This window comes from Hemicordylus capensis, chromosome 4, assembly GCF_027244095.1.
Source record: "Hemicordylus capensis ecotype Gifberg chromosome 4, rHemCap1.1.pri, whole genome shotgun sequence".
Taxonomy (NCBI): domain Eukaryota; kingdom Metazoa; phylum Chordata; class Lepidosauria; order Squamata; family Cordylidae; genus Hemicordylus; species Hemicordylus capensis.
In genome coordinates, this window is record NC_069660.1 from 182,387,860 (window position 1) to 182,414,942 (window position 27,083).

The 27,083-nt window shown below is 43.4% G+C and overlaps 1 protein-coding gene across 3 annotated transcripts in view; it reads right to left on the reverse strand.

Moving 5' to 3' along the window:
* The window catches only part of LOC128324710 (inactive sodium-dependent neutral amino acid transporter B(0)AT3-like), a 52,113-nt gene extending 25,758 nt beyond the window's left edge, over positions 1 to 26,355 (reverse strand). For 2 of the 3 annotated variants that reach the window (XM_053249568.1, XM_053249566.1), the window contains exons 1-7: positions 26,114 to 26,355; positions 18,342 to 18,482; positions 16,149 to 16,286; positions 12,880 to 13,061; positions 8,794 to 8,904; positions 7,216 to 7,328; positions 4,641 to 4,769 (exon numbers count right to left, since the gene is read on the reverse strand). In XM_053249568.1, coding sequence (XP_053105543.1) covers positions 4,641 to 4,769; positions 7,216 to 7,328; positions 8,794 to 8,904; positions 12,880 to 13,061; positions 16,149 to 16,286; positions 18,342 to 18,482; positions 26,114 to 26,276 — 977 coding nt within the window. In that variant the 5' untranslated portion in view covers positions 26,277 to 26,355. The remainder of the gene's footprint in view (positions 1 to 4,640; positions 4,770 to 7,215; positions 7,329 to 8,793; positions 8,905 to 12,879; positions 13,062 to 16,148; positions 16,287 to 18,341; positions 18,483 to 26,113) is intronic. The other variant, XM_053249567.1, reaches the window with a different exon arrangement.
* Between the last annotated feature and the right edge of the window lie 728 nt (positions 26,356 to 27,083).

Consider the following 27,083-nt stretch of genomic DNA (forward strand, 5'->3'; position numbering starts at 1 on the left):
TCAATGTGTTTGTCCATACCTGGTCACCAAAAACGTTCTCTGATTTGCCTTTTAGTCAACCTCATGCCCGGATGACCTTTGTGGGCAATTTTGATAACTTTTGCTTGAAAGGAGGTTGGCCCCACCAAATGATTGGTCCTCAGCACCAGCTCATTAAGAAGAGACAGCTCACTTGCTATGTGTATGTATGGTTGAAGATGTTCAGATACCTTGTTTTTGCATAGCCATCCATTAGTTATGTAAGGTTTAAGTTCAATACTCATTGAACTTAAACCTTTGGCACTGAGGGTTGCTTTCCATTCAGAAGATGTGATCACTGAGTGGATGAAGCTATTTATGCAATTACTACTTCTTCATCTTTGTCTTCTGGGAACTCCTCTTGGCCTGGAAGTGGAAGTCAAGATAAGCAATCTGCAATTGTATTCCAAAGATCTAGAATATATTCCACCTGGAAATCAAAATCATAAGTCTGGTGATCCATTTGGCTATTCTTGGGGTTGCTCGACTTGATCTCCATGTAGTAAATAAAGCAGATGGGGTTAATGGTCTGACCATAAAGTTAATTTTCTATCCCACAAGTAAATCCCAAAGTGCCTCACTTCCTAGAAACATGCTAGAGCTTTGTTTTCAAGGACAGAATACATCTTCTCTGAAGCAGTGAGCACTCTAGAAGCAAAGGCAACTGTGACTTCCCTGTCCCCTTTTTTTCTGGATCAAGACAGCACCCAAACCATATTCAGAAGCAGCAGTGGTTCCAATAGTGTGCCTGTTGGTGTCAAAAGAAGTGAGAGCAGAGCTTTTGGCAATGGCTAATTTAATAGTCTGAAAACTAGCCTTGCAGGATGCATCCCAGATAAATGCTACATTCTTTTGTACAAGAAAATGCAGTGGAGCAACTTTTGAGGCAAATAATCTAACAAATTTAGAGTAATACTCACAGAAAAGTCCTAAACATGATTGAAGTGCATCCTTGTTGTGTGGCTGTGGTGCTTCCTGAATAGCTTTCACCACGTCTGTTTTGGGATGTATGCAACTCTGAGATATTGTGTGTCCCAAGCAGTGTTCCCTCTAACAGGGATTCCCAGATGTTTTTTCACAACTCCCATAATTCCCAAGCAAAGGCCACTGCAGCTGGGAATTCTGGAAGTTGTAGTCAACAATATCTAGGAATCCCTGTTAGAGGGAACACTGCAAACCCAACATTTCTCTGCAAAGACAGCAAGTCCATGTTGTCAAAAGTTTCTTAAGACTTCTGTCAGTTTAGCATCATGCTCCTCAATAGTTTTCCCATACACTAAAATGTCATCCTGAAAGTAAGTGATGCCATCCATAGTCTCCAAAATTGCATGCATCATTAATTCACTGAACTACTGAACCTGCAGAGGCTAATCCAAAGGGTAGTCTTTTGAATTGAAAAAGATCCTCTGGGGCAATAAAGGCTGTGTATTTGTGAGAATCTTGAGCAGAGGAATTTGATGATAGGCTGAAGACAAGTCCAAAGTTGTGAACATTGAGGCCTCTTTCAGAGTAAGCAGCAATTCATTGATATTGGTAATGGATGACAATGCACTAGCATGTTAGAGTTCACATCTCTTAAATATATGCATTTTTCAAGTGTACCATTTGATTTCTGCACAAGAACAATGGGAGAGACACATTCTGATGAATCTACAAGTTCTATGATGTCAGAATGTTGTAGTCTTAAGAGCTCCTCTCTAAGTGGTTCGAGCAATGCTATTGGTACATTTCTCACTGTGTTGTACAGATATTGTATTTGCCTTCATCTGAATTCTATGTTTGAAACGTGTGGCAGTGCCAGGAGTATCAGCAAAACTATCCTAGAAATCAGCAATCACATCAGGATATGGATGCTCCATCATCTGGGTTCCACACTATTTTGGTCTAACACTATCTGTAGATCTTTCTGATGTTTCGAGCCCAATATTGAGATTTCTTTTTGTGACACATATACTTTCCCTTCTGCAGTACGTGCTTTGTATTCCAGGACAGCAGTGAAGTATCCATTTATGGCAATAGGGTAATCTCCGTATCCCCATGGGTAGATGTCTGAAGGCTGCAGGTGCAGATCTGATGTAGTGAGGAGTTTCTAGATGGAAATAATAGTGTACAGAGAATCATCCAGCATCTGCACTTCATGCCCATTAAGTTTTACTTGCCAAGAAGTAAAAGTGGAGAAGCAGGCTCTGATTCTGTCACACTTAAAACATTGTCAGGAAGCGGTTCAGCTGCCTCATACTTATCATATGGTGAATCAGTAATGCAATGGACAGCAGACTTGCAAATCTTAGCAAAGTGCCCTCCCCCCTTTTGTATCTGTTGCAAGTGACCTTCCATGCAGGACAGTGGGCAAAATTGGCTTTGTGGCTAGAGTCTCCACATCTGTAGTCATAGTAGCTCCTCCTTTCTTGTGCTGCCTCCTTTCTTGTGCAGTGCCATATGAGAAGATTGAGTTTGGAAGGCTTTAAAATAAAAAGCCTGGATTTCAGGAGATGGGTTTGGGGGTACCAAAGAGAGTGATTTGGCACAGTGAAGATCATTTTCCACCCTCCTAGCCAGCTCTGTAACTTTATCCAAGGTAAGTTTCCATTCCATTAGCAGTTTTTCACACAGTTTGAAACAGCAAAGCTATTCCCACAATCTGTAGAAAGCGGGAGCATAGTCCCCTTTCTACCGATCGTGGGAACCACCAGGCTCGCAGGCAAGCCTGGTGGTTCCCAGGCGGCTGGCCTGCCTAATTCACCCTCCCCTTAAATGACGTTAATGGAGCAAGCGCTCGGTTAACCTCATTTTATTGCTCATGTGCCACTGCGGCACGCGACGACACATGAGTAGACCCCCTGACTGTGAGGCTGCAAGCAGCTTCCCGGGCTCGGGGATCCTCCCAGAATGCCCTGTGTACTCATCCTGGGACTTCTGGGGGCCAGGTGGCCCTTGATCCCCGCAGCCCCCACTGGCTCCGTGATGGAGCCAGTAGTCATGTGGGCAGCCAATCCAGCCACCCAGGACTCCGGGCATGATCAGCTGCAGGGAGAGCAGACTAAGCCCACTCTCCCCGCAGACCTCATCGCGGCACTTCACAGTAATCATGTGAAGCGCCTCAGTTTGTTTTCATAACAATCTGATCCCTGAGCATTTAATCAGTAAAGTTGGCAAACAAACAGGTTACTCTTAAGGCATGCAATGCTGTGACATACTGATCGATAGATTCACCAGGCAGTTGGGATTTGGAATAGAACTTAACGTTCAGCAATCACATTCAAAGTATGGTTGAAATGATCATCTGACTTGAAGAGCAGCTTCATAAGAATTGGCATCCACTTCCAAATTGGCAGGAAAGGGTAAATGATTATATATTTTCTGGCCTTCAGGGCCAGGCAGTGAAGCAATATAGCCTTCTGCTTTGCTGGAGTAAAATCAGGGCTCTGTATGGTGAGGAGGTAATTGCAGAAATAGAATGTCTGTTGTTTCCAGGGAAGAGCAGGTTCTCCTGGGGTGGACAAGAAAAAAAGGTGGTGGTGGGATCTGAGCTAGGCTGCAGTGGGCATCCAGTGAACAACAGCATCCAGTAATGAGAAGGGAAAAGCACCTTCAGGGATTGTGTAGGCCAGGAAGCTGGAGAAACAATCAGCAGCAGTGACAGTAGAAAGCAGTGCAGGAATGTCGGCCCAGTAATGCAATACAATTAGGTGGCAGGAACAGTCACAAGCTTTGCAGGACTTAGCTGGTTCAAGATCTTGCCGCCATACCTTTTTCTAGGCCAGGGTGTGGGAAGAAAGTAGTAGCTCTAGGAAGGAAAGAGCTGGTGAAATATCTACTGGGGAGGCAAGAAAGTAGAAAATCTAGAATGGGGGTGGCAAGCAGAGAGAAACGGCTCCACCTCATGCATGGAAGGTTTGGGCTAGTGATGTGCATGGAACCGCAGCGCTGGCAGGTTTCTCCCTTTAAGGGCGGGGGTGTGTGTTTTGCACTCCCCCCCCCCACTGCTTTCCCCCCACCGGTGCTCCATTTTTTGGAAACGATTTTGGGGCGGCTGCTCCCGTTGTTAGCCGGAAATACCGGAAGTAAGAAGCGCACATACACTTGCCACCACGCGTATGCACCTGCCGCACACATCGCACGTTGCGCACGCTTGTTACTTCTGGAATTTCCAGCTAACAATGGGGACAGAGGCGGCAGGGAGGAATGCTGCCGCCCCAAAATCGTTTCCAAAAAACGGAGCATCAGTGGGGGGAAAGTGGCGGGAGGGGTAAGTGAAACCTCCCGCCCTTAAAGAACCACCCCCCACCAGTGCCGGACCACCGGACAGGGCCACATTTGAACCGGTTCAGAGGCCTCTGTCATGGCCTCCGGACCAGTTCGTGCACATCCCTAGTTTGGGTTGGTCCTGCTCAAGTCTCAGTCAACAGCACCTCTTTTTTATCTATCTGAATTAAGCTGCATCTTGTTCTTGCCTATCCTGTTCTTCATGGCTAACAAGAAAAAGTTCCAGGGTTCCTCAAATTAGCTTACATAATAAAAAGAGCATAACATCCTATACAATTAAAAAAATACAGCAAATTAAGAGGTTAACACCATACATGTGTTCCTAAGTTTAATACATGAAACGTTCAATGGCTCACCAGTCCAAGCACTTCTCATGGTCAATGTTTGCCTGAAACCCCAGAAGTGAAAAAATTGGGATTGAGGCATACAAAGATGTTAAACTGTCCACAGCTGCAATTACAATGGCATCAATTTCACAGTCATTTCTGTGGAAAAGAAACAGACATTGATTTAAGTTCTAAAAAAGTCAGCACTGAATTCTCATGCCAAAAAATGCACAGAGCCTGTTATTCAAGGGGCACAGTTCAGAGGGCTAATTCTAAGGCCCAGTTCAGACTTACAAGTTAACTGGAGTTAAGCATGCTTCAATTCTTAGCTCCAATCGCACCACGGACATTCACCATACTGTGGCCAGCCAAACTCCAGATGAAGGAGAGTGGAGCCCTTCCCTGTTGCCTGGCCGCCAAGGCACGAAAATGCAGTTACAGCTGAGTCAACATTTGGGTGTAAGGTTTTGGTAGCAAAACTTCAGTTGTTGACGGCAAAACTTAGAGATAAACAAAGGTTCCAACTGGAGTTTGGTGATGCAAACTGGAGTTAGTTTTTGGCCCGTAATTGCGGTTCTGTGCATCCAGACGTGCTGCATTTACAACCTTGGTCAGCTATAACTGTGGTTATTCTGTACATCTGAACTCAGTGCAGATGTTAGCTAATGGAGGTTGCCATACAACAACTTTCTGTAACCATCTGAAGGCTTCAAGTTAGGGACTGTTGAATATTGCCTCGTTCACCTCACAAACCTTTGGCTCTTTGCAAGCATTCCCTTTGAGTACCTGCGGAAGCTCAAGGACTTTTGCAAGTACTCAAAAATCACTTGCAAATTCCAATCTCATTCTCCTTTCTGAAGCTAAACTAAGGAGGAGTAATTTTGCTTGTGATCAGGGAGTGGAACCTGAACCAAAAACCCCAAACCTAACATCACTTGAGCCCCATTCAGCCATTATAAAATTGCCCCACTGTAGCTGTGTATGGGGGAGGGGCGAAGGGCGGTGGACATCCTGCCCCATGCCATGTCAATAAGCAGTGCACCTGCCGCTCCCACTTACAGCAGGGCTTGCCTGAAGAGGGAAGAGCTTTAAGCAAGATGGTGGGTGCTTCCATGATTGTGAAACTAGACCAGTGATTCTCAAACTTGGGTCCTCAGGTGTTATTGGACCTCAACTCCCATAATCCTCAAGCAAAGGCCACTGAGGCTGGGGATTATGGGAGTTGAAGTCCAATAACACCTGAGGACCCAAGTTTGAGAATCCCTGAACTAGACTGATCCAGTCTCACAATCACAGAAGCACCCGCCACCATGCTTTAGGCTTTTCCCTCTTCAGACAAGCCCTGCTGTAAGCATGAGCAGTGGGGCATGCTGCTGTTTGACACGGGGGTGGGGGCGGACTTTCTCCCACTTTGCCCGGCTGTACGTGGCCACAGCGGGGTAATTTTATAACGCCTGAATGACATTATCAAATGAGGCTTTGATTGCCTTGAACCACTAAACATAAAAAGTGGTAACTAGTTCAGTAATCAGACATAAAGGAGGTTTTTTTCAGGGGTGGTGAGAGCCCCTCTCTGCTCTCCAGCTGTGTATGGAGAAACGATACTGCACAGGGAGTCATCTGAAGAAGAGGAAAAACATCAGGAGAGACAGGTAGGCAGGGCCTAGGAGTGGGAGTCCTCCTGGTGCTCAGGTAGAGGCCTGCCCATCCACAGGCTCTTATCCAGCAACGTGTGGAGGATTCGTGACCTGAAGATGGGAACTTCTTATTTTCCTTACCACTGCAGTTCCTCATTGCTGCCATTTTACCATTCATCCTAAATAGGCTCTTTTCTTCTCTTGCTACATCAGTGGATGTTTTTGAAGAAAAGATAGTGCCCTATGTAGCTGGTATGTTGGAAATAATATTAACAAAGGCAAGCAGGCTGTGAGATTGAGAAGGAAAGGACAGGAAAGAAAAGGAAGCTTAGTTTGAAAGTGGAAAGTTGGCAGGATGTTTAACAGTTCTAACCTGATTAATAAAATAATCATTTTTGTTATTTTGCCTGAGGCTTTCCTGGGTGACTGGTGCTAAGCTTTTCTCTTCCAGCCATAACTGAAGAGACTTTCCTTCCAGAATAGAATGATTGCATATTACTTGCTTGATTGATTTATTAGAATTGTAACTTCACGATTGAGAAGCTATTTATTTTGCATATCATATCATATCAATCATATCAATCATATCTATCATATCCAAAAATGTTAGTAAAGCTTATGGAAGAATCACAATTCCCTAACCTGTGCCCCCTTCAACAGAACTATCATTCTACTGTTGCAGTATAAGAGTAGGCAGAGTTGGCCCCAGATGTGAGAAAGCATTGACCAAGGTGCCCGCCAAGGGCCCCCTCTATTTCATGCCCCCTCTTGAGAGTATGCTTATTGAACTTACCAGTAGGTGGTGGCGGCTACCGCTGCCATTGTGCCATTCCTAGAGCTGGCTGAGGAGTATCATGCAGAAGGTATCTGCATTATGTAAATATACACTGTGTAAACTATCCTGCGGGGGAGAAAATCCAAAACCCGCAACAACTACAACCTAGGAATGGGAATTAAATTATACCTACTTTGGCGAAATGTAGCTAGAGTATGCTATGTGACCTCCAACTCCTAAAGAAAGAGAGTAGAAAATCTGGGCAGATGCATCAAGCCACGCACGTGGATTATTCAATTTGTCCACCTGCATAAAATATATATAATAAAATAAAAGGCAATGCTGAACACATTATTAGTCTTACAATTCCTTAATTTCATTAACAGGGGACCTTCGTGGCATGTCAAGTACTGCAGGTTTTTCACACCCGGCTTTTAGTTCACATCTCCTCTGGAATGGAGGTGTGCATTCACTTATCAGCCATATTTACCCCAAAGTCCCTGCAAACTATCAGGGATCACTTCACACATAATTTGGGCTTTTCATCGCACCTTAGAATGTAGCCTGATTTGTTTATATCTTGGGTTAAAAAATCCACTTTTTGTGTCGGGTTTTTTGGGCAACTTCAAACTCACAGTAATGCCATGCAGAGACCCCCAGTAAAGCCTGCTGTCTGGGAAACTCCTGGTGTTTGTTTAATTCAACAAATTAAGGGCAGAATGATTCATTTATACTAGCAAACAAGTTTCTCAGTCTCTGCTGGAGGTTTTCCAAATAGTTATTTACTCCTCCTTTGCTACTTATAGTTATTATACTTATTATATTATATATATTATAGTTATTTACTCCTCCTTTGCTACTTATTAGGCTTGCGGAGAGTTCAGATTATGAGGGTATTTTCAGCGACTTCAATACCATGCTGTTCATACAGCCAGCTGCATTATTTGGCTTTTTTCCTTGATGATTGGCCCTTAAAGCATCCTATATGCATCCTTTAAAAGTTGAACTTTGGGAGGAGTGTTGAAAATGGTTGTGTGTGATACTCCGGCATTTTTGTGGAGCCATATGGAGAGACCCACACAATAAAGCGTGAGATAGAGCTATGATTTCCTATCTGGGAATGACGGGGGGGGGGCACTTCAGCTGCTCCTGACACCCCTCTTAATTCTGCTCCTGGGCGCACTTACTTCTTGCCTCCTGAAGTCTACTTCCAGTCCAGAGCTCCCTCTAAAATCAATATAATCTTAAAAATTATTTCCCCCAGTGTCCTAGCACTCTTGCAGCAGTGATCAAGAACAATATTAAAGTCTAGAGACCACAATATCCATAGCATCTTTTGCTCTGTAGTGGGGGCATGTGGGGAAAATCTGGGGAGATTATATGACCTTTTTCAATGTGGTAGTGATCTGTATGGATCCCCTCCTTTTTCATATGTTGAACTTATGGGGTTTTGTTAGTGATGTGAATGGCCACAAGGCCCTTTACAAGTCACTTTAAAAAACGGGGGCTATTTCAGGCGCATCTTCTAAAGCACATAAAGAGGTGTTTTTAAAAAAGAAAATACCAGGGCAATCTCTGAGAGGCCCAGTGGATCCTGGCCGGTATTAGGTGGTAAATAAAGAGAATAAATATAACGAAAGAAAATAAATGAATTATAGTTTTCTTAAATTCAGAACCACATCTAAAAGACCGAGGGACCCAAATCAGACTGTCAGTATATCAGCTGGAACATCAACAACAGCATCTGCTGAATAAATGGAAAAATACTTGCATTAGGAGTGATGAGGTAGCTTAGCCCTTTAATGGCTCCTGGGAGAGTCAGTCCATATACAAGGAATATTGTTAGAACGATGTAAGGAAATAAGACTGCAAAATACACCACCTGAGTGAAGGAGAGGAGAAAGAAAAAGAATCAGAGACAGGCATGAAAATAACATGAAACAGATGAGTACAAGAGAAGTTATGGTGTTTATATCACCCCAAGCTTCACAGGCTGTCATCTGCCCATTTGGGGATAGGAATTGCCCTGTGCAGCTCAAGGGAGAGTGAGCACAGAGGGAAGGACAGGCAGTCTGGATGGGGCAGGAAGAGTGAATGAACAATGCACTTGTGGCTTATTTTCCGGTCCTCTATCCGTTCATTTGCAGCAGCCACCCCTGCTTCACGCATGCACATGAAAGGCATGTCTTCATAAAAGGCATTTAGAGGGTGAACTGACTTCCAATGGGAAATGATTTGTTTGTTTGTTTGTTTGTTTGTTTGAGGTGACATGAGGCAATGTGATGGTCTATGTCGATTTGATCTGTAATGGCTTCTTCATACATAAAAATCGTCCCTTGTTGATATTGCCATCATCAATAGATAAACATGCATGTGTGAATGCTACTCTAGACTGTAGCAGAGCACAGCTATGATATCTTACCAACAGATTTATTGTGGCCCATCTGTTTATCTCTGTCCGGCCCGTCCTTAGGCCAGGGCGACTGGAACGATCGCCCCGGACTCTGTGCTTGGAGAGGCGCTGCGTAGGGCAGGTGGATCACAGGCACACACTGGCCATGGCTGAGGTGTGGGTGCCTGTGACAGGGGAGTGTGCACTGAGGTGTGGGTGGCGGTGGTGACAAGGCAGGAGAGAGCAGCTGGCCGCGATGGACCCCCTCCCTCCCTCCCTCTGCGGAGGCTGGTCAAAGAATGGCTTTCCATTCTGGCTTCCCCGCGGCGGGGAGTAAGGGTGTGCATTCTGGGTTTTTTTCTTTTTCAATTCAGACTGAATCTGAAACACCCCCATTTTGTTCTTTGTTTGAAATCAACCAATCCGAAACACTCCCATTTTGTTTTTAGCTGAAATGCTGAAATATAAATCTGAAACGTTTCAGATTTTAAAAACTGGCCCCGGGACAAAATGAGTGGGTGGGGGGTGGTAGTGCCCAATGGATGGAAACTACCACCCAAATTTCAGAGGAATTGGGCAAAGGGCTGATTTTTGGTGAATTTTTGAAGGGAATAATGGAGGTTTCAGCAAAGGTATAGCTTCACATCAGGGGGAAAGGGGTGGCCCAGAGCAGAGTTTGGAGGGTGGTAGTGCCCAGTGGGGGCAAGGAAGCTGCCAGAATTATTTCAAAGGAATTGGGCAGAGGGCTGATTTTTAAAGATGTAATTAAGTGTATGTGTTTTACATAAAATGAATATTATTTGTTTATTTCAAATATTGGGGGGGGTGCACATGATGATTCACCCTCAGCCCTGCACCCTACTAGGGACAGTCCTGGTCTCTGTAGCCTACAGTACTACCATTGCCTTAATCTAGTGAGGGAGATCTGTGTGCAGAGCAGATGGACGTTGCAATACTAATCCAGTCTCCAGCTGAACATGATGGAAGTAGCCAATGTGAAGATGCATCCATTTGGATGTGAGTCCCCATCTAGAACTAGTCCTATGCAAAAGAAAAGTGTAACCACAGTTAGACTGAGACCATGATGTCAAGGCTCTTCTACCATGAAGCAGGCTGAAGCAGTTCACTTCAGGTAGCAGACTCTGTGATGCAGAGAAATTGCTTATCCTTTATAAGTAATTGAACAAGAAGCCAACTTTAACTGAGAAACAAGAGTTTGATATTTATTACTTACATAGGCTGATATATATTACTTACATAGGCTAAGAAAACAATAAACAGGCTTACAGTCTTTTCTGGGTGCTTTCTGCATTACACGCTGTAGCAGTTTCGCAACATGTCTAAGTATGCTTATGTACTGCCTACGATCTGACATCACTTGCAGTGAGGTGCCATCCATGTTTCTGATGCCCTGCTTCAGGTTTTATTGCTGTGCTGCAGCACTACAACGTTGCATTTGTGTTGCAAGAAAGTAGCAGTATTTTCCTGTTGTTGGAGGGTTGCAATGATGTTGCCCTGGTGTAAGTGGCATGGTGTTGATGAATCATGAATCAGGGCATGGAGCAATCTGTCCATATCACCCTTTCCCGCTTCAATTTTATTTCTCTCTTTTTATTTTATCTTTTATTTCTTTCCACCCCTTCTTTTTTTCTCTTTTTTTCTTTTTACACTGTGCAAAGGGGGAGCAGCAGGCAGACAGACAGGCAGAGCCTTAGGAGCCAAGAGGCTCTGCCCGGGCTTCCTTTGCTCACCACCTTTCGGGGACAAAGCAAGGGGGACAGCTGCCTTGACTCCCTCACTGCAGCCCTCTTGTTCAAAATCTAACTGATCCCCAACTATCCTCTTGTTTATCTAGGGGCCCTCCACCATTTTTGTTTGTTTGTTTGTTTGGCTGGATCGCTTGTGCAAGGGTGCAATGAAATTCTTGTTTTGGAGCAGCACTTTCCCTGCCGGGTTATTTGTTTGTTTGTTTGTTTGTTTGTTTTGGCTGGATTGCTTGTGCAAGGGTGCAAGACAGCAGTTAAATTCTCATTTTGGAGCGGCGCTTTCCCCGCCATTGATTTTTTGTTTGTTTGTTCGCTGTAGTGCTTGCACAAGGGTGCAATGCTGCAATTAAATTTTTGTTTTTGAATGGTGCTTTTCCCTTCTGATGGCTTTGTGCAAGGGAGACGAGAATTTTTTAAAGACTTCATGTCACCCCTCCGCCCCCTCCACGAACCCATTGGCCCAAAATGGGATGGGGGAGGGCAGATAACATGGTTCAAGGAGAATAGGGATACCCCCCACCTAGAAACCACATTGTGGTGGATAGCAATATGAACAGCCACCAGCCTACCACGAAGCATTGAACAACCCTTTACTAGCAATTTGAAACCGTTGCACCATTCCATCGCACCTTGCAATGCTCATAATCCTGAAAACACCCTGCAGAGAGAGGGAGAACCTCTCTGTTTGAATTTAGGATAGCAAGTAAGAAGCTAGGAGGAGTTGAGTCTCCACCTCCAAACCCAAACACAGACACAAACGTATACAAATACAGACAAGCATGCCCCTAGACAAGAGCAGAGACAACACTTATGCCACAAATTCCAACACTGGACCAGGCATCAGGGAGAACTATCCCCCTCACCCCTGCCCCCCCCACACAAAACCAGTGCCCTTTCCCATGGATTGCTGGCAGAAGAAGGATAGAGAAATGGCACCATCCTGCATTTCCTCATCCCTTCCCTTCTTTTTCTACTAGAAATGGGGAGAGATCTGAAAGAAGGAAGGAACTGGAAGAAGTTGATTTTAACAGAAAAAAGATAAAATGGAGGGAGGGAAGGAAGGAGAAAAGGGGCACTATTTGGTGCTCCACTCCAGCATGGTGTAGTGGCTAGAGTGCTGGACTAGGACCGGGGAGACTTGAGTTCAAATCCCCATTCAGCCATGATACTAGCTGGGTGACTCTGGGCCAGTCACTTCTCTCTCAGCCTAACCTACTTCACAGGGTTGTTGTGAGGAGAAACTCAAGTATGTAATACACCTCTCTGGGCTCCTTGGAGGAAGAGCGGGATATAAATGTAAAAATACATACATACATACATAACCAGTACCTAATATATGTTTTCCTAAACTATCACAGCCCCCTTTGCCAAATATTAAATGCAAAGACAGAAGTCTGGTTTTCACTGAGATGGTAAATCTTTGCCTGGGCTGCCCACTTCAGACACCTAATGGAATGTTCCTCCATACAAAAAATTCCCTGGATATAGAAAGCTATACATAAAACTATACTTCAGGAATAGGATTCTAACCTAGCTTTCTCCCTGACATGCTAGACTTCTATGTGCAATTTTTTTCCCCACGGAGAAGCATTCATTGGTGGGCTTGTGGCTGCCGTCTGAAGTGGCACAGTCCAAGTCGCAGTTGGTAAGAACTAGGCCAGTGAAATACAGATGGCCTGTAATAATTCACTCCTCTCACCTTTCCAGTTGTTTCAATCCCTCGGATCACAGAGATGTACACAATTATCCAGGAAGCAGCCAAGCTCAAAATGAGCCACCATTGTAATGAGCCACTCTCTGTTATATCTGGGGTTATGTTTAAAGTTTTTCTGTACCAAAAATAACTGGCAGGAGTGCTTTGATGACATTCTTCAATAGGTCCTGAAACAACAAGCACAGCAGACATTACCAAACTAGCTTGTGACAAATGTTTAAGTCTCTTCCACTATGCTATTGAAATAAGATTAAAGAAGTCTATTATTGGCTTGATTCCAAGGGAAATTTCCTGATGTAGTGGAGTCCTTCCTCAAATGGACCATTTCAGCATGTAGCACTCTTTTGAATGATCCCTCCCATGTTTTAGAAAAACAAAACTGTATGTTTGTTTGTTTGTTTGTTTGAGAGAGACAGACAGACAGAGAGAGAGAGAGCATACACAAACATACACAGAATCAGCATTAACAATGGCACCAAAGAACTAATATATCAGAGCTAAGAACAAACTAGAACCTCTCTCTATAACACATTATGGATATCTGCCGGGAGTACATTCCAGAGGCCAGGTGCAGCTACAGAAAAGGCCTGGCTCCAAGTCGCCACCAGACTTGGTGGACAGACTTTTCCTGGGCGCTTTCCAGACTAGATCCTACAAGGGGGTCAGGACATATCTTGGAACAGGGGCAAAACTACAATAGGGCAAGGGGAGACAGTTGTCTGGGGCCCCACTGCCTTGGGTGGCCCCCAGAGACGTCACATGACTGACTCCCCCAGCCGTGCACCCGCCCAGGCTTCCTTCAGTTGTATTCATCCTCCGAAATTGATGTGAGTGTTAAGACCTGGAGCTACTAGAACAGCATGTCTTTCTCTAGTACCATTAAATGACTTGCATTGTCCACAATTTACAAAACTTTAAAAATAATAATTTAGGATGATGTTCTATTGTGGCACATAGGAGATAGATAGATAGATAGATAGATAGATAGATAGATAGATAGATAGATAGATAGATAGATAGAACTATGCTTTTCGTTACCACTATTCAGCCTCATTTAAGATTTCTTTACTTCATGAGCTCAGATTCAGTGAGGGAGGGGCATTTTAAAATCTTGTCTCTGGGCCCACTCCAACCTTGCTATGCCCGTCTCAGAAGTTTGCTTCCACACTTCCTATGTTATGACACCACAGTCCCTACGTAGACAGCAGGGTGCGGTTCACATTTCCAATGCCTTGTTGTGAATGTAATCACTGTGATATAGAGCAAGGTCATTGTATATCCGGTATGGAAAAGTTGCTGTTTTGGGGGGTTGTTAGTTGCTGCAAGACTGCTCCCTCTGCTGTTTACGTTTTCAATGTGACTTGCCTGAACGGAGGCATTTTGCTGCTGTTCCAGCAGCTAGTCTGGAAAGCTCCCAGATGACCTCAACATGCAATGGGGATCATACAGAAGAAGGTGCTCTCCAAGGCTACATGTAGTGAAATTCTTTGTTTCAGTCAGAAAGAGAATCTATATATATATTTCTCTTAAATGTACCCGTTGCTAATCCCATGTGTGGCAGCTCTTGCAAGAGTTTGTAAGCAGCTGCCGGATAGCAATGGGGATGGGCAGGTGGGGCTGAAGAAATGATTGGCCAGGAGAATGGCCAAGCGGCAGCCATCAGGTGGGGGAGGCGAGAAGAAAGCGGTGGCCATCAGGCAGGGAGGGCAAGAGGAAAACTGAGAAGAGAACTAGAGGCTCAGATGGTCTGCGCCCAGTTCAGATAGTTTCCCATTAATCTTTTTCCTCATCTGCATTCTAAAGTCGTATAATCCAGGCAATACTCTATTTAAGAGAGGTCCAAGGCATTTGAGTAATTGAAGCAAGGTGCAACATACCACCTTGCCTGCCCCCCACTGAGGCCAAACTGCACCTATAGCATTGTTAAGGGGGAGTGGTTGAGGAGAGAAGGCTGCTTGCTGGCAGCATGTTGGTGCCCTGCACCCCCTTGGAAAGCTGACTGCATGATGGGAAACAGACCTTCAAAGGGACTCACAGCAGCAACCACTCTGATTCAACCACTTGAATCAAAGTTCCTGATCACCTGCAGCTGGTTTTGAGTGGAATGGGTGCATCCAGTAACCAGAGGAGGCTGCTAGCTGGCAGCTCTTCTGGTCACTATACACCCCTTTCAGTCAAAGCCTGCAAGAGTCAGATCAGAAGCTTCTGATCCAACCCTGAAAGCTTTGAAAGGAGTGTGGGGTGAGAATGGGAGATTGCCAGCAGTCTCTTGTACTAGCCCCACTTTCCAAAGGCTTGCAGGAGTGCCTGCCAGGTGAGAATGGGAGGTTGCTGACAGCCCCTTGTCCTAGCCCAATTTGCAAGCCCTTAGAGTGCAAAGCCTCCCTTCCCACTGCCATCACTCCTGCTGCTTTTCCTCACTGTGTCTACCCCGCTATCTTCAAAAAGCTGAGGGCAGAGAAGCTAGAGTGGCAAGATGAGTCTGTAATCACTTCTACCTGCTCCAACTTCCCTATCCTCTGCCATATGAACAGGCATAAGATAGGATGCAATAGGGAGGGAGGGGGAGGAGGACAACAGTTCATGACACTACTAGGAACTGTTTCGGGTGGTAGTGGCAGGCCTAGGCAGGGTGAGGCAACAGGCTGGCAAAGGGGACCAATCCACTGCCTGCACCAATCCACCTGACATGATGGCCTCCCTGGGCCTCATTAGCAGGCCACCCCTGACTCTACCCAGTGGTTTGTTGAGCATCTAACTTAGTTATTCTGACTCAATTTTCATTCTACATATCCTAAGGAGAAGGCCGTCCACATTCTGCTCTGTGATTTGAGCAGCATGTCTAAAGGCAGAACAAGATGTGGCAGTGGCAGGACCCAGCCAGATCTAGGAATTCAGGCAGAAAGATGCACATTCCACCCTTGCCTCAGATGCACAACTTTGTTTTGTACGTATGGTGGAAGGATACAGTGACTGACGTTTAGACGAACAACACACTGGCGGGAGAGTGTGTTTTGTCGTGCAAGAAGGAGGCATGATATTTTAGGGTTGAGGATCCTCAGGGACATATTTTCAAGAAGCACAGGGAACTGCTGGAGGAAGCGGGGATTGCTGAAAATGGCTCTTCCCACCTTGCAAGACAGAAAATGCTCTTCTGCTGGTGTGCTGCTAGTCTGGATGTTGGCCTTTAAAATGGTCATGCAATGGATTGCCAGTTCCAAATAATCAGTAGCATTAGGACACTTGGAACACACCTGTTTTGCTGTTGTTTAGTGGACAATTTTTCCATGGTAAGGGTTTTTGGAAAGAGTTCACAAAATAATATATCACCCAGGCCATAATCATGTTATAATAGAGGGATATTAAGACTGACACCATCAGCGTAGCATAACCTGTGGGATACATAAGCATACACAGAATCAGCATCAGCAACTGCACCAATGAACTAACACTTATAGATTAACTTACATATTGTAAGAATTTAATTCTCATAATGAAAAGATTAACACTGTGACAATTTTGAGAATAACACAGTTACATTAATCAGACTTTGGTATAAGCAAATTGCTTATTTCAGTTTTGACTGAAGGGCCCTGAAAATAGACACAAAAGTCCTGAAATCTTTGCTGGATTTTTAAAAAAGTTGTCTTATCAAGATTAGAGATGTTATTAGTATTTTTTAAAGGGAGGCTTGAAACTGAGTGTGGGGAAGAAGCCCACTTGAAAATTCTTTGCAATCCATACCAAGTGGAGTCTAGGACTACGCTCTACATGGTTTTCACTAGCTCACTGGCCATTCTCTGCCTATTGAAAGGCAAAAGAAAAAAATATTTTTTAAATCTTATGATTGTGATGGCAGGGGGAATGGCAGAAGCAAGGCCTTTTAACTGGGCCATTTATCTAGTTTATCAGGGTCTCTCTCTCTCTCTCTCTCTCTCATACACACACACACACCCCTACATACCCAAAGCAGCAGAAAGAATACCTGACTACTGAGACAGGCTCCTTCCTGCCTCTGTTCCCCTCCAGCCTCTAAAATAAAGGTTAAGTTTTAGTGGTGGAATCATTTCTTTTTTTCAAAACATTTTTTCAAGTCTTTTGGTGGTGGAATCATTTTTTCCCCCAAGAAATATTTTCTAGTCTTGCAAAAGTATTTGAGCTTTTTCAATTGCTCAAGGGGATTGCTCACCAAACAAACAAACAAAACTGGTCATTTTCAAGGTGACTGCTCACCAAACAACTAAAATCTGGTCATTTTCAAGGTGGACACCTCTAATCAAGATGGGTCTCACCCAAAAGCTTACCCCTGAATCAATGAACCATCCAGATAAAACACCATAGACAGAATCTGCATATCACCAAGTTTCAGCTCAAAAACAAGACTTTTTGATGAAATCAGTGCACACATTCAGGTGATGTCTTGCATGTGTGAATGAGCCATCCCTGACACAGCACCACAAACCGAACTTTAATATCATCTCTCATTACTTCAGACTTGCTATTTTTCAAGTGAGTCCATTCACAAACTCATCTGCTGCCAGTTGTCATATGTGGAAAAATCAAGTGAATATTTATGTGTAAACCATCTCTTGGTGACCAGTAATAAGTGCCAAATAATCCAGTTATATGAAATAAAGTAATGTACTTGCATGATTGAACCCACCAATGAAGCACATTTAGAATTTTTTCAATGCTTGACGGAACTCCCCTCATTTCACCATAGAGCACTATTCTTTTGTATCGTAAGAATTCCAAAATAATAAATTATAACTGGGCATTCTTTAGCTTTAAACCCTACAAACTGGGCAAGAAGCACCTTTTTAAAGTGGTAGCTCTTTTATAACTAGCAGGGGGAGGCAACTGTCCCGGTTCAGTCCAGCATAGCATCTCTCCAGTGGCTGTTGCTGGTGTCTCCTTTGTGGGTGTTTTGGTTGTGAGCCATTTTGGAACAGAGGACCAGTTCCTCATATATGTTGCTATCTAAATCACTTGGAGATTATTATTATTATTATTATTTTGCTGAAAAGCAGTATATAAATATTGTAATCATAATGGCTAACACTGTATTACAAAATACAGATGGTACAGGCCTGCCCATGCTACTGCAGAACTCCAAATCACCTGGTGGTGATGCTGCACAAGAGGGCAGTGCTGGTACTGCTAATGATTGCACAGTCACACATTGCACACTGCTGTCTTTATTCCCAATAGAAGCAGCATGCAATGTGTGAGAATCAGTAGTGTCAATACTGCCCTCTTGTGCAGCAGCATCGCCAGGTGATTTAGAGCCCCACAGCAGTGTGGGCCAGTCTGTACTGCCCGTATTTTGCAGCACAGAATGCCACCCAATAAAAATAAAATTAATAACAAAGGAGTCCATGAATTTCCTGGAATGACCAATGCTTAGCACATTTCACAGTTACTGCTAAAGAGAAATATATACCTACCAACTCCTCCCAGGTAAGGTGAGATTGTACTCCATACTCCAATGCTGCCTTTTCTCAAGCGCTGCCCTATGGCCAGTTCAAGATGAAATAATGGGATGCCCTCAAGCACAAGTACAATGAGGTATGGGATTAAGAAAGCCCCTAGAAACATAACAGCCAAATATAGTTAACACATATCATCATCTGTTTCAAACATTTTATTATTTAGGGTGTTAGAAGCAGCAGTTTCTAACATTAAAACAGCATAAGCACCAATATTATGAATACTGTAAAGCAGGAGGAGGTGTAGGAGGAGGACCAGGCTAATCTAATTCATAAGGTTACAAGGCTGGGCAATGTTTTATATTGTTGTTTCACTAATTATTGATTATTATTTACTTTAAACTCTTTGTAAGCCATTTTGAGACAAAAAGACAAAAAGCAGCCTAAAAAGTAATACATCAACCAACCAACAAGGAGTCTTGGGGTCCCACTCTCTTTTAGCCCTCATTCTCTAGGACTGCACCCACTGACTCACTGGGCAGATATTTCCCTCTTTTCCAGTAGTGGACAATCTCTTCTCCTCATCTGCTGCCCATATTCTGAGCCTGGGATACTCCATCAACCAACCTTTTGGCAACACAGATGAATTTGTGGCGCCAGAGGCTCTGTAGTCAAACAGACACTACAGAAGCGTAAAGCTTCAAGTTTCAAGGTTCTTGTGCAGAGTGTATCACCTCTTACTTAAAATTTCTAGTTTCAAGGTTCCTGAGCAAAGCTTCAAGTTTCAAGGTTCCTGCGCAGAGTGTATTACCTCTTATTTATGAGGATTGATTTTCAGCAAACTGGCACCACCAGCATCATATTAGCTATTTTACACGATTAGCATTCCAGCCACTGTTGTTAAGAATTACATTTCTAAGTCTGTGGAGTTTGTATCAGCCCACATTGTTGTATTTTTCTGCTGTTGTTATATGGATGCCTGTGGGAGTTTGTGATTATATGTAGAGTATTGCTTCACCCTGCATTGTGTCTCTGCATTTTTTGCCTTGTCTGTTCCTCAGTGGTTTTGTTTACATTCCATATTCTCCCACCCAACATTCCTCACAATTTATCCAGGAACGACAGACAGATCTTGCAGTCACATGTTCTTGTACTCGACCTCACCACATGGAATTTTCTATCCTGATCTGATCTGGTGAATATCCAACATCTCCTCCTGGAGTCCAGCCCTCTGGTTTTATACTTTATACCCTCAAATGGTTCAAGTGTTCCATTTTGATGAAGTCCAAGGTGCCATTCCTCCATAACTAATTCTCCCGTAACTCTAATTCTGTTAGTTAGTTCTTTTATTGTAGGCCAAACAGATTCAGGACTTAGTAGCACCTTCTCTCTTTTCATGTTCACTTCACCATTATTTCAGCATTCCTACATCCATTGCACTTTGGCTCCTTCTTCTTATGCCCCATCATCATCATCATTAAGGGCCTCCCTCGTTTACACTTGCCAGTCAAGACTAGTCCCCACTGGGATCTGCTGCACAACTTACTTATTTTGTTTTTATTTATTTAAAATATTTCTATACCACCCAAAACGTGTGTCTCTGACTTATGTCAAAACCTCTTGAATCATTAGCTTTTTCTGATCCCTGCCTTCTTTCTTTTAAAGTCCCCTTCCTCCTCATTGTTACATCATCCTGTTGTCTTGGACAGCTTGAAGCACTGCAGTCTGATCCCCCACTTCCTCACATTTCACCAGGACAAGGTTGTCCTTCAATCTAACATTTTATTTCTACCCAGAGTTGTTTCTACCTTTCATATTACATAAGACATCTGTCTTCCCGTCTATTTCCCTTTGCCATTTTCCCGTGGCAAATGAACACTTCATTCTCTGGACATCAACGAACCCTGTCGTTTTACATCCACAGGACAATCTCCTTTTGACAGATGCTGTATCTCTTCATCCACTCGGTCTTGCGGAGAGCTCAGAGTATCTTCACGATGCTGTTTTGATGGGTTGCATCCACTATTGATCACTTGTACTGGCTTGCTCATTGCCCAGTCTAGGACCAGTCCACTAGGACTGTAGTGATATCCATGGCATTTGATTGTGGCATCCCAATCACATGGACCTCTGTCAAACTGTCACCTGAACTCAACCTTCCATTTTCATCAGGCACTCTGAATGTGCATTCTCATTCTGGAGAAGCCTTTGGCAGAGCTCATTTATTGTTTGCATGATTATGCTACACCCTCCTTCCAGGTACTGTAGCTAGCTGATATCCTATAGGTGTGAATACACAGAGACCATGAAAAATGAGTTGCTTGCCTGTAACTGAAGTTCTTCATGTGTGTTGGAAGTTAAAGGACTTTGCGCTGTCTCTTGTCTCAGACAGTGGAGGACAGACTACTGAGACAGAGGGCTAGAGGGTCAAGAAATTGGTCATCTCATCCCTTCTCCACTGCTCTGACACTATCCCTTTGGATATGTAGATTGCTAATCTCAGGGATTAACTTCCTTCCTCTCTCTCTTCCCTACCTGCCCTTCTACCTTGCAACATGGCAAGTTTCTCTCCCTGCACCATGTGTGCAGAGAAGATGCAGAATCCATCTGCATCCAGCTAGATAGATAGATTAGAGATCGTAACTCCTCACTTTCCTATCTAGAATGGAGTTCCTTAATAAATGCCTTATATTTTGATTTGAAACTATGAATTGGCTCCAAGTTACTTTACTCTCAGCATACACGCATGCCTAACTAAATTCCGCTGTGTTGTGCCTCTGTGCACTCTACTATAATGAGAAAGGGATTCTCTCACCACAGAGAATTTCCAACAAAAACAAGTTGCTTGCCTGTAACTGAAGTTCTTCACGTGGTCATCTATGCAGTCACACAAACCCTCCCTCCTTCTCACTGCATTCCTTCCCCTACTGTCTTCTTGGTGTTCTGCTGAAGTGGTCTGTTTGAACTAAGGAGATGTGGGCTGCACCTACTTGGGCAAGTGTTATTACTTCATCGGAGCATGGATCATGCCAAAACTATTGAGGCCAGAAAGTTCCAAACAAGTCTGTACACAGGTGCAGATCCTGTAGGTGAAACTGCACAATGACAACTCAAAGCATATCAGTTACAGGGAAACAACCAGTTCTTCCTCCCTCACTTTTCCTGTTGTGTAGGTCCAAGGCACCCTACCCAGTGCAGCAGAAGCAGGAATGTCTCTGGCAGAAGCAGCAGCTCTTCCATGAAAATTGTGGCAAGAGAAACCAAAACAAGAGGCGGACTGTATTGTTCTTGAGCTTCAGCCCCTTGAGTCTGGTTCCCACAAATCCTCTGTTGGCACTAGGAGACGGCTGGGCAGAAGAGCAACTTGAATATCAGAGGTGTGGCAGTACTTCCATCTCACTAATAACAATGGATGAGAATACTAGATGAGTGCCTCCTGTGCCACAGAAAGATTGGTAGAAGGGAGATGATCAGGCACCTAAGCAATTCTGGCATGATGCATATGAAAGCAGCATATGTTGGTGCTGTTTAGAAGTCAGGCAGGCAAAGTGGGGCATAGCAGCTTCCCCTCACCACCCCCACCCCCAAAATCTACTCTAAGTGGCAAGGCAAAGGCCAAAAGCAGAAGCAAGGGTTCTGTCCAATTCTCAGCCAGCCTACCATCTGTAGCATTAGGGCACAATTGTGGAGACGATGGAGGCTTGACCTACAATGCTGTGGAGAGGGCAGCATATCCTATTTTAGACACTTTTCAATCTGAATTCTTGGGGAGGTAGTAGAATCCCCAAAATGTCATGTCAATAGGACAGAAAACACAGAAGTTACAAGAAGCAGAAGAGGAGCGGGTCTACCATTGAAAACAATGAAAAGATTATAGTATGTATTTCTTGTTTAATTGCCTCTAAAGCAGGAATTGGTTTTCAGAATACTGTCTGAACTGAAGTGGGTCTGCTCTAATGCCTTAAAGGAGTTATAGATTCCTGGAAAGATTAATGTCATTTAGATGGAAAACACCAGCGTTACACAGGCAGCTTTAGATTGGCTGGTCTCCCTTTGAAATCAATTGCAAACTAAAATGAATCAGTTATGATTGCTTCTTGGTCTTTTGGCTAAGGTAAAGTGTGTGTGTATAGAATCGGTTATGAAAACAAATCTGATTCAGAACTAGTTCTTAATCAGTAATAAACCAAATGTATTTCTAACAAATAAGTAATAAAGCAAATCAGATTTTTAATAATGAAAATGAATGAAGTAATAAATGTGTTTCCCCCCCTCCCCCTTGCATATCCCTCATCTTTACAGGAAGTTACAATCTGGAATGAAACCCTCAGAAGAGTTACTCTTGGACAGTTCCATTTATTTCCATCTTTTGCACTTTGCCACAATAACTAATGCATATTTTAAAATCATTTCCTGGAATCAATGTTAAGAGTCAAAGCCTCTTTTTATTATTCCTGTTGCCTAGAAGCATCCCTGTTTGTGTATCATATTTCTTGCTAAAAAAAAATTCCATGTCCATTTAGTTAGAGTGAGTAAATAACCTGATTCACTCAGGCATTAAATCAGGCAGTAAAGTCAATCAATCAGTAACGATAGAGAATGATAACAAAATAAGAAGTCCAGGAACTTCTAACAGAAGTTTACAAGAGCATCAGAGCTCCTCCTGGCAATTTCCTCCTGGTGGCCACCATGTTGTTTTCTCACAATGTAATCCATGCATTGTGGGACATAAAGCATAGTGGCCACCCAGAGAAGTCACTGGGAGGAACTCTGGTGATCCTTTTGCAATTTAAGGAGAGTTTTAAAATAAGTGTGTGTGGCGGGGGGGGGGGGTTGCTACCATTTTGGCCTGTTACAAGGTGATCTTCCCACTGCCCTCTTCATCACGAAAATGAATGGGACCAGAATAGGCCATATGCCACTGGCCCATTTGAAACCCAGAGGCATTCATTCCAAGAGAAATCTGAATTGGACTGAATAGGCCCAGTTTGGATCCACTATCATTTGTCACACAGGAACATAGGAAGCTGCCATATACTGAGTCAGACCATTGGTCCATCTAGCTCAGTATTGTCTTCACAGACTGGCAGCAGCTTCTCCTAGGTTGCAGGCAGGAATCTCTCTCAGCCCTATCTTGGAGAAGCCAGGGAGGGAACTTGAAACCTTCTGCTCTTCCCAGAGTGGCTCCATCCCCTGAGGGGAATATCTTACAGTGCTCACACATCAAGTCTCCCTTTCACATGCAACCAGGGCAGACTCTGCTTAGCTAAGGGGACAAGTCATGCTTGCCACCAGAAGAACAGATTGGATCTTGAAAGAAGAAATAGCAGGTGAGCTGGCTGACCTCTTGTAGGTTCTAGGTCCAGAAGTATAAAAGTCATTATTTCCATTTTACATATATATGTATTTTTAGCAAATGCTAGTTGTATTGTTTCTGGGTCCATTAATATAGGCAAAAGGACTGATATAGGCAACAGCCTTACTCTGCTCCAACGGCCACATGGGAGAGTATGTCCATAAATTTCATGCTGTTAATTAGTGTCCCATATAAGGGAACACTTTTAAATTATAAATTCTATTGCTAGAGCTCGCCCTTTCCAATTAAAGTACAAGCAAAAGGTGAGGGCATGTCCACTCTCCTGTTGTTGCTCCCTTGCAACTGGTATCTTGCCTCTGAGCCTATAGTAGGGTTGCCTATATGGGGCTTGCCTCTGACCCTATAGTAGGGACGTGCACGAACCGGTTTGGCAGTCCTTTTATGGACTGCCGAACTGGTTCAGAGGTCTGGCATTCAGACTGGTTCGAAGGCAGGGGTTACCTTTAAGGAGCAGGGAGGGTGTCCATGCACTAGCCACTTCTGGTATGATGCTGACCAGGCTGCAAGGAGGTAAGCATAAGCCCCATGCCAGCGTTTTTGGAGACAGTTCGGGGGGGGGGAGCGAGGAGGGGATAAGCACCCTCCCTGCTACTTAAAGATAACCTCCACACACCTCCCAGGAGTGCACAAGCCCATTTGTGCACAACCCTAGCCTATAGCCACCAGTCTAGTAGCCATTGATAGACCTGCCCTCCATGAATTTAAGCCCCTTTTTAAGCCATCCAAGCTAGGGGCCATCACCACATCCTGTGGCAAAGAATTCCGTAGATTAATTATGCTCTGTGTGAAAAAGTACTTCCTTTTGTTGGCCCTAAATTATTTTTTACTGATCCAGTTTTATATGTACAAAAGGTTTTATAAATGACTTTTTTTCCACATCTGAAACCCTGTTTTGTATGGATGTTTTATAGTCTGTAATCAAATGTACAAAACACACATCTCGTGGGAGCCATGATGACACAAATACTAATAGTATGTACACTGCCCTGTGCACCTTATGTTATATTGGAATTGTGTAGTTATTTGTGTGGCCAGAGAACACAAGAATGCACACGACTGACAAATGGTCTGAGGTGTACCAAAATATGTAAATGTGAAGGAGACACTGAGGTTTGCGACAACTTCAGTGATATTCATCAAGATGAAATAGAATTTAATATTAATGATGGCGATGCCTGCAACTGTACTACATATGTTCTTTTTGTGATATGTAAAACTAATACATGAATCTGAATCTGAATAACTAAATGTGTGTGGGGGGGGGAATTGTTGCCATTTTGTTTCTTCCCTGTAACTTTTATCTGCCAGGGTTTGGAGCCTATCACCATCCAGAACCTGATTCTCCATACTCTAACTAAAAGAATGGTAACTCATGTATACTTGTATCATCACAGAGCCCACAGATGTACATTTGTTTACAGACTATTACATTACATTGTTTATTTAGAAACATAATATTTATATATCACCTTTGCTCATAACATTTATCATGTTTGTTATTTTACATTTACAAGTATAGTTTATTCAGGCAATAAATTATAACTGTACTAACTGACTTTACTTTTATTTTATTGTATTTGTTACAAATTGACTACAAGCTGCTGAACTCCAAAGATTCCAACATCTCTTATTTTTTGCCCATTTGTGAGAAGCAGGCAAAAAGTTAAAATTGAAAACAGAATAAATTGGTTGATATACAGCACAGCACCACCATTGATCCCAAAGTGGGACACATGTGCAGGGGCGTAGCAAGGTTGGAATGGGCCCAGAAACAAGATTTTAAAATGTCCCCCACTCACTGAAGATATATAAAATGCCCCCCACTCACTGAAGATATATATACATACACACACACACACACACACACACACACATACACATACATGCACATATCTCCTATGTGCCACAATAGAACATCATCCTAAATTATTTTTTAAAAAGTTTTGTAAATTGTGGATGATGCAAGTCATTTAATGGTACTAGAGAAAGACATGCTGTTCTGGTAGCTCCAGGTCTTAACACTCACATCAATTTCGGAGGATGAATACAACCGAAGGAAGCCCGGGTGGGTGCGTGGCTGGGGGAGTCAGTCTTGTGACTTGCCTCGGGGAAGGCCCTGAGGCAGTGGGCCCCCAGACAACTGTCTCCCCTTGCCCTATTATAGTTACATCCCTGCACATGTGCTCATCTCCTGCATCCCCAAACCACATTCTCATTTCTGCCAAGCTTGCATTACTAACAATTGTGTCATCCTCCAATTGAGCCTCCTATTGTTCTATGTATTATCATGAAATCAACATGCAAGAATGAAATAATTATGTTCTTTTAAGAACATGAAGACCCAAGTTTTCATTTAGTCTGAACAAACAAATCACAGAAGTAAAAACCATTTAAAGCCCTGATTAACTCTTACCTCCTCCATAGGTTTGGCACAAGTATGGAAAGCGCCACACATTCCCCAAGCCTACAACAAATCCAACACAGCTTAAACTGTACTGGTATTTACTTTCCCACTTTAGCCTTCTGTCATCTTCTAGGATGTCTGCAAATGATTCTTTGGATACCACAACCTCCATTTTCCTTCAGCACCTCATTCTTTAAGATTACAACAGCTTGAACAGTTGAACCTAATCACATCAATCACCTTACAGAAGAACTGGCTTGAGAATTCTGAGCAAGGGATGGAACTTCCCATCTCTGACATCACACCAAAGAATGTTCCACATAAAGCAACCTAGCGATTTATACACGCACACAATATTATGAAGATTCTGTAGATGAAAGTGGCTATCTCTCTGAGACCTTTTCTAATGATCGCTCTAAGCTGCTTCTTCTTCCATTTCAAGGACCAAGTATTATGTAGTATAAATGTTATTTGGATTATGAATAACCCTCTGATTTCTCAGGTACTTTACCACTTTTTCGTGAAACAACTGAAATATTTTACAGAACTAAGTGATAAAAATCTCTTCAACATCTAAGGTAGCCATGTCAGACTTGATTTTAAAAGTAAAATAAAAGAGTATTTAAGACTAACCAAAATGATTTTCTTGAAATAGCATGAACTTTATAAGACAACTATCTATGATTCTATGAAAGCTCGTGACCTTTCAATAAAATCTTTTCAGTGTTCCTTAAAGGTGCAAATGGTTTCAAACTTCAATGATTTCAAAAGGAAAATGGCTTCATATTTTGAAGAAAGAATGCTCAATACCAGTTGAGCATGCCTCTCAATACTAGTTGCAGGGGAGCAACAACAGGAGAGAGGACATGCACATACCTTTTGCCTGTGAGCTCCCCAGAGGCATCTGGTGGGCCACTGTGTGAAACAGGATGCTCGACTAGATGGGCCATGTGCCTGATCCAGCAGGGCTGTTCTTATG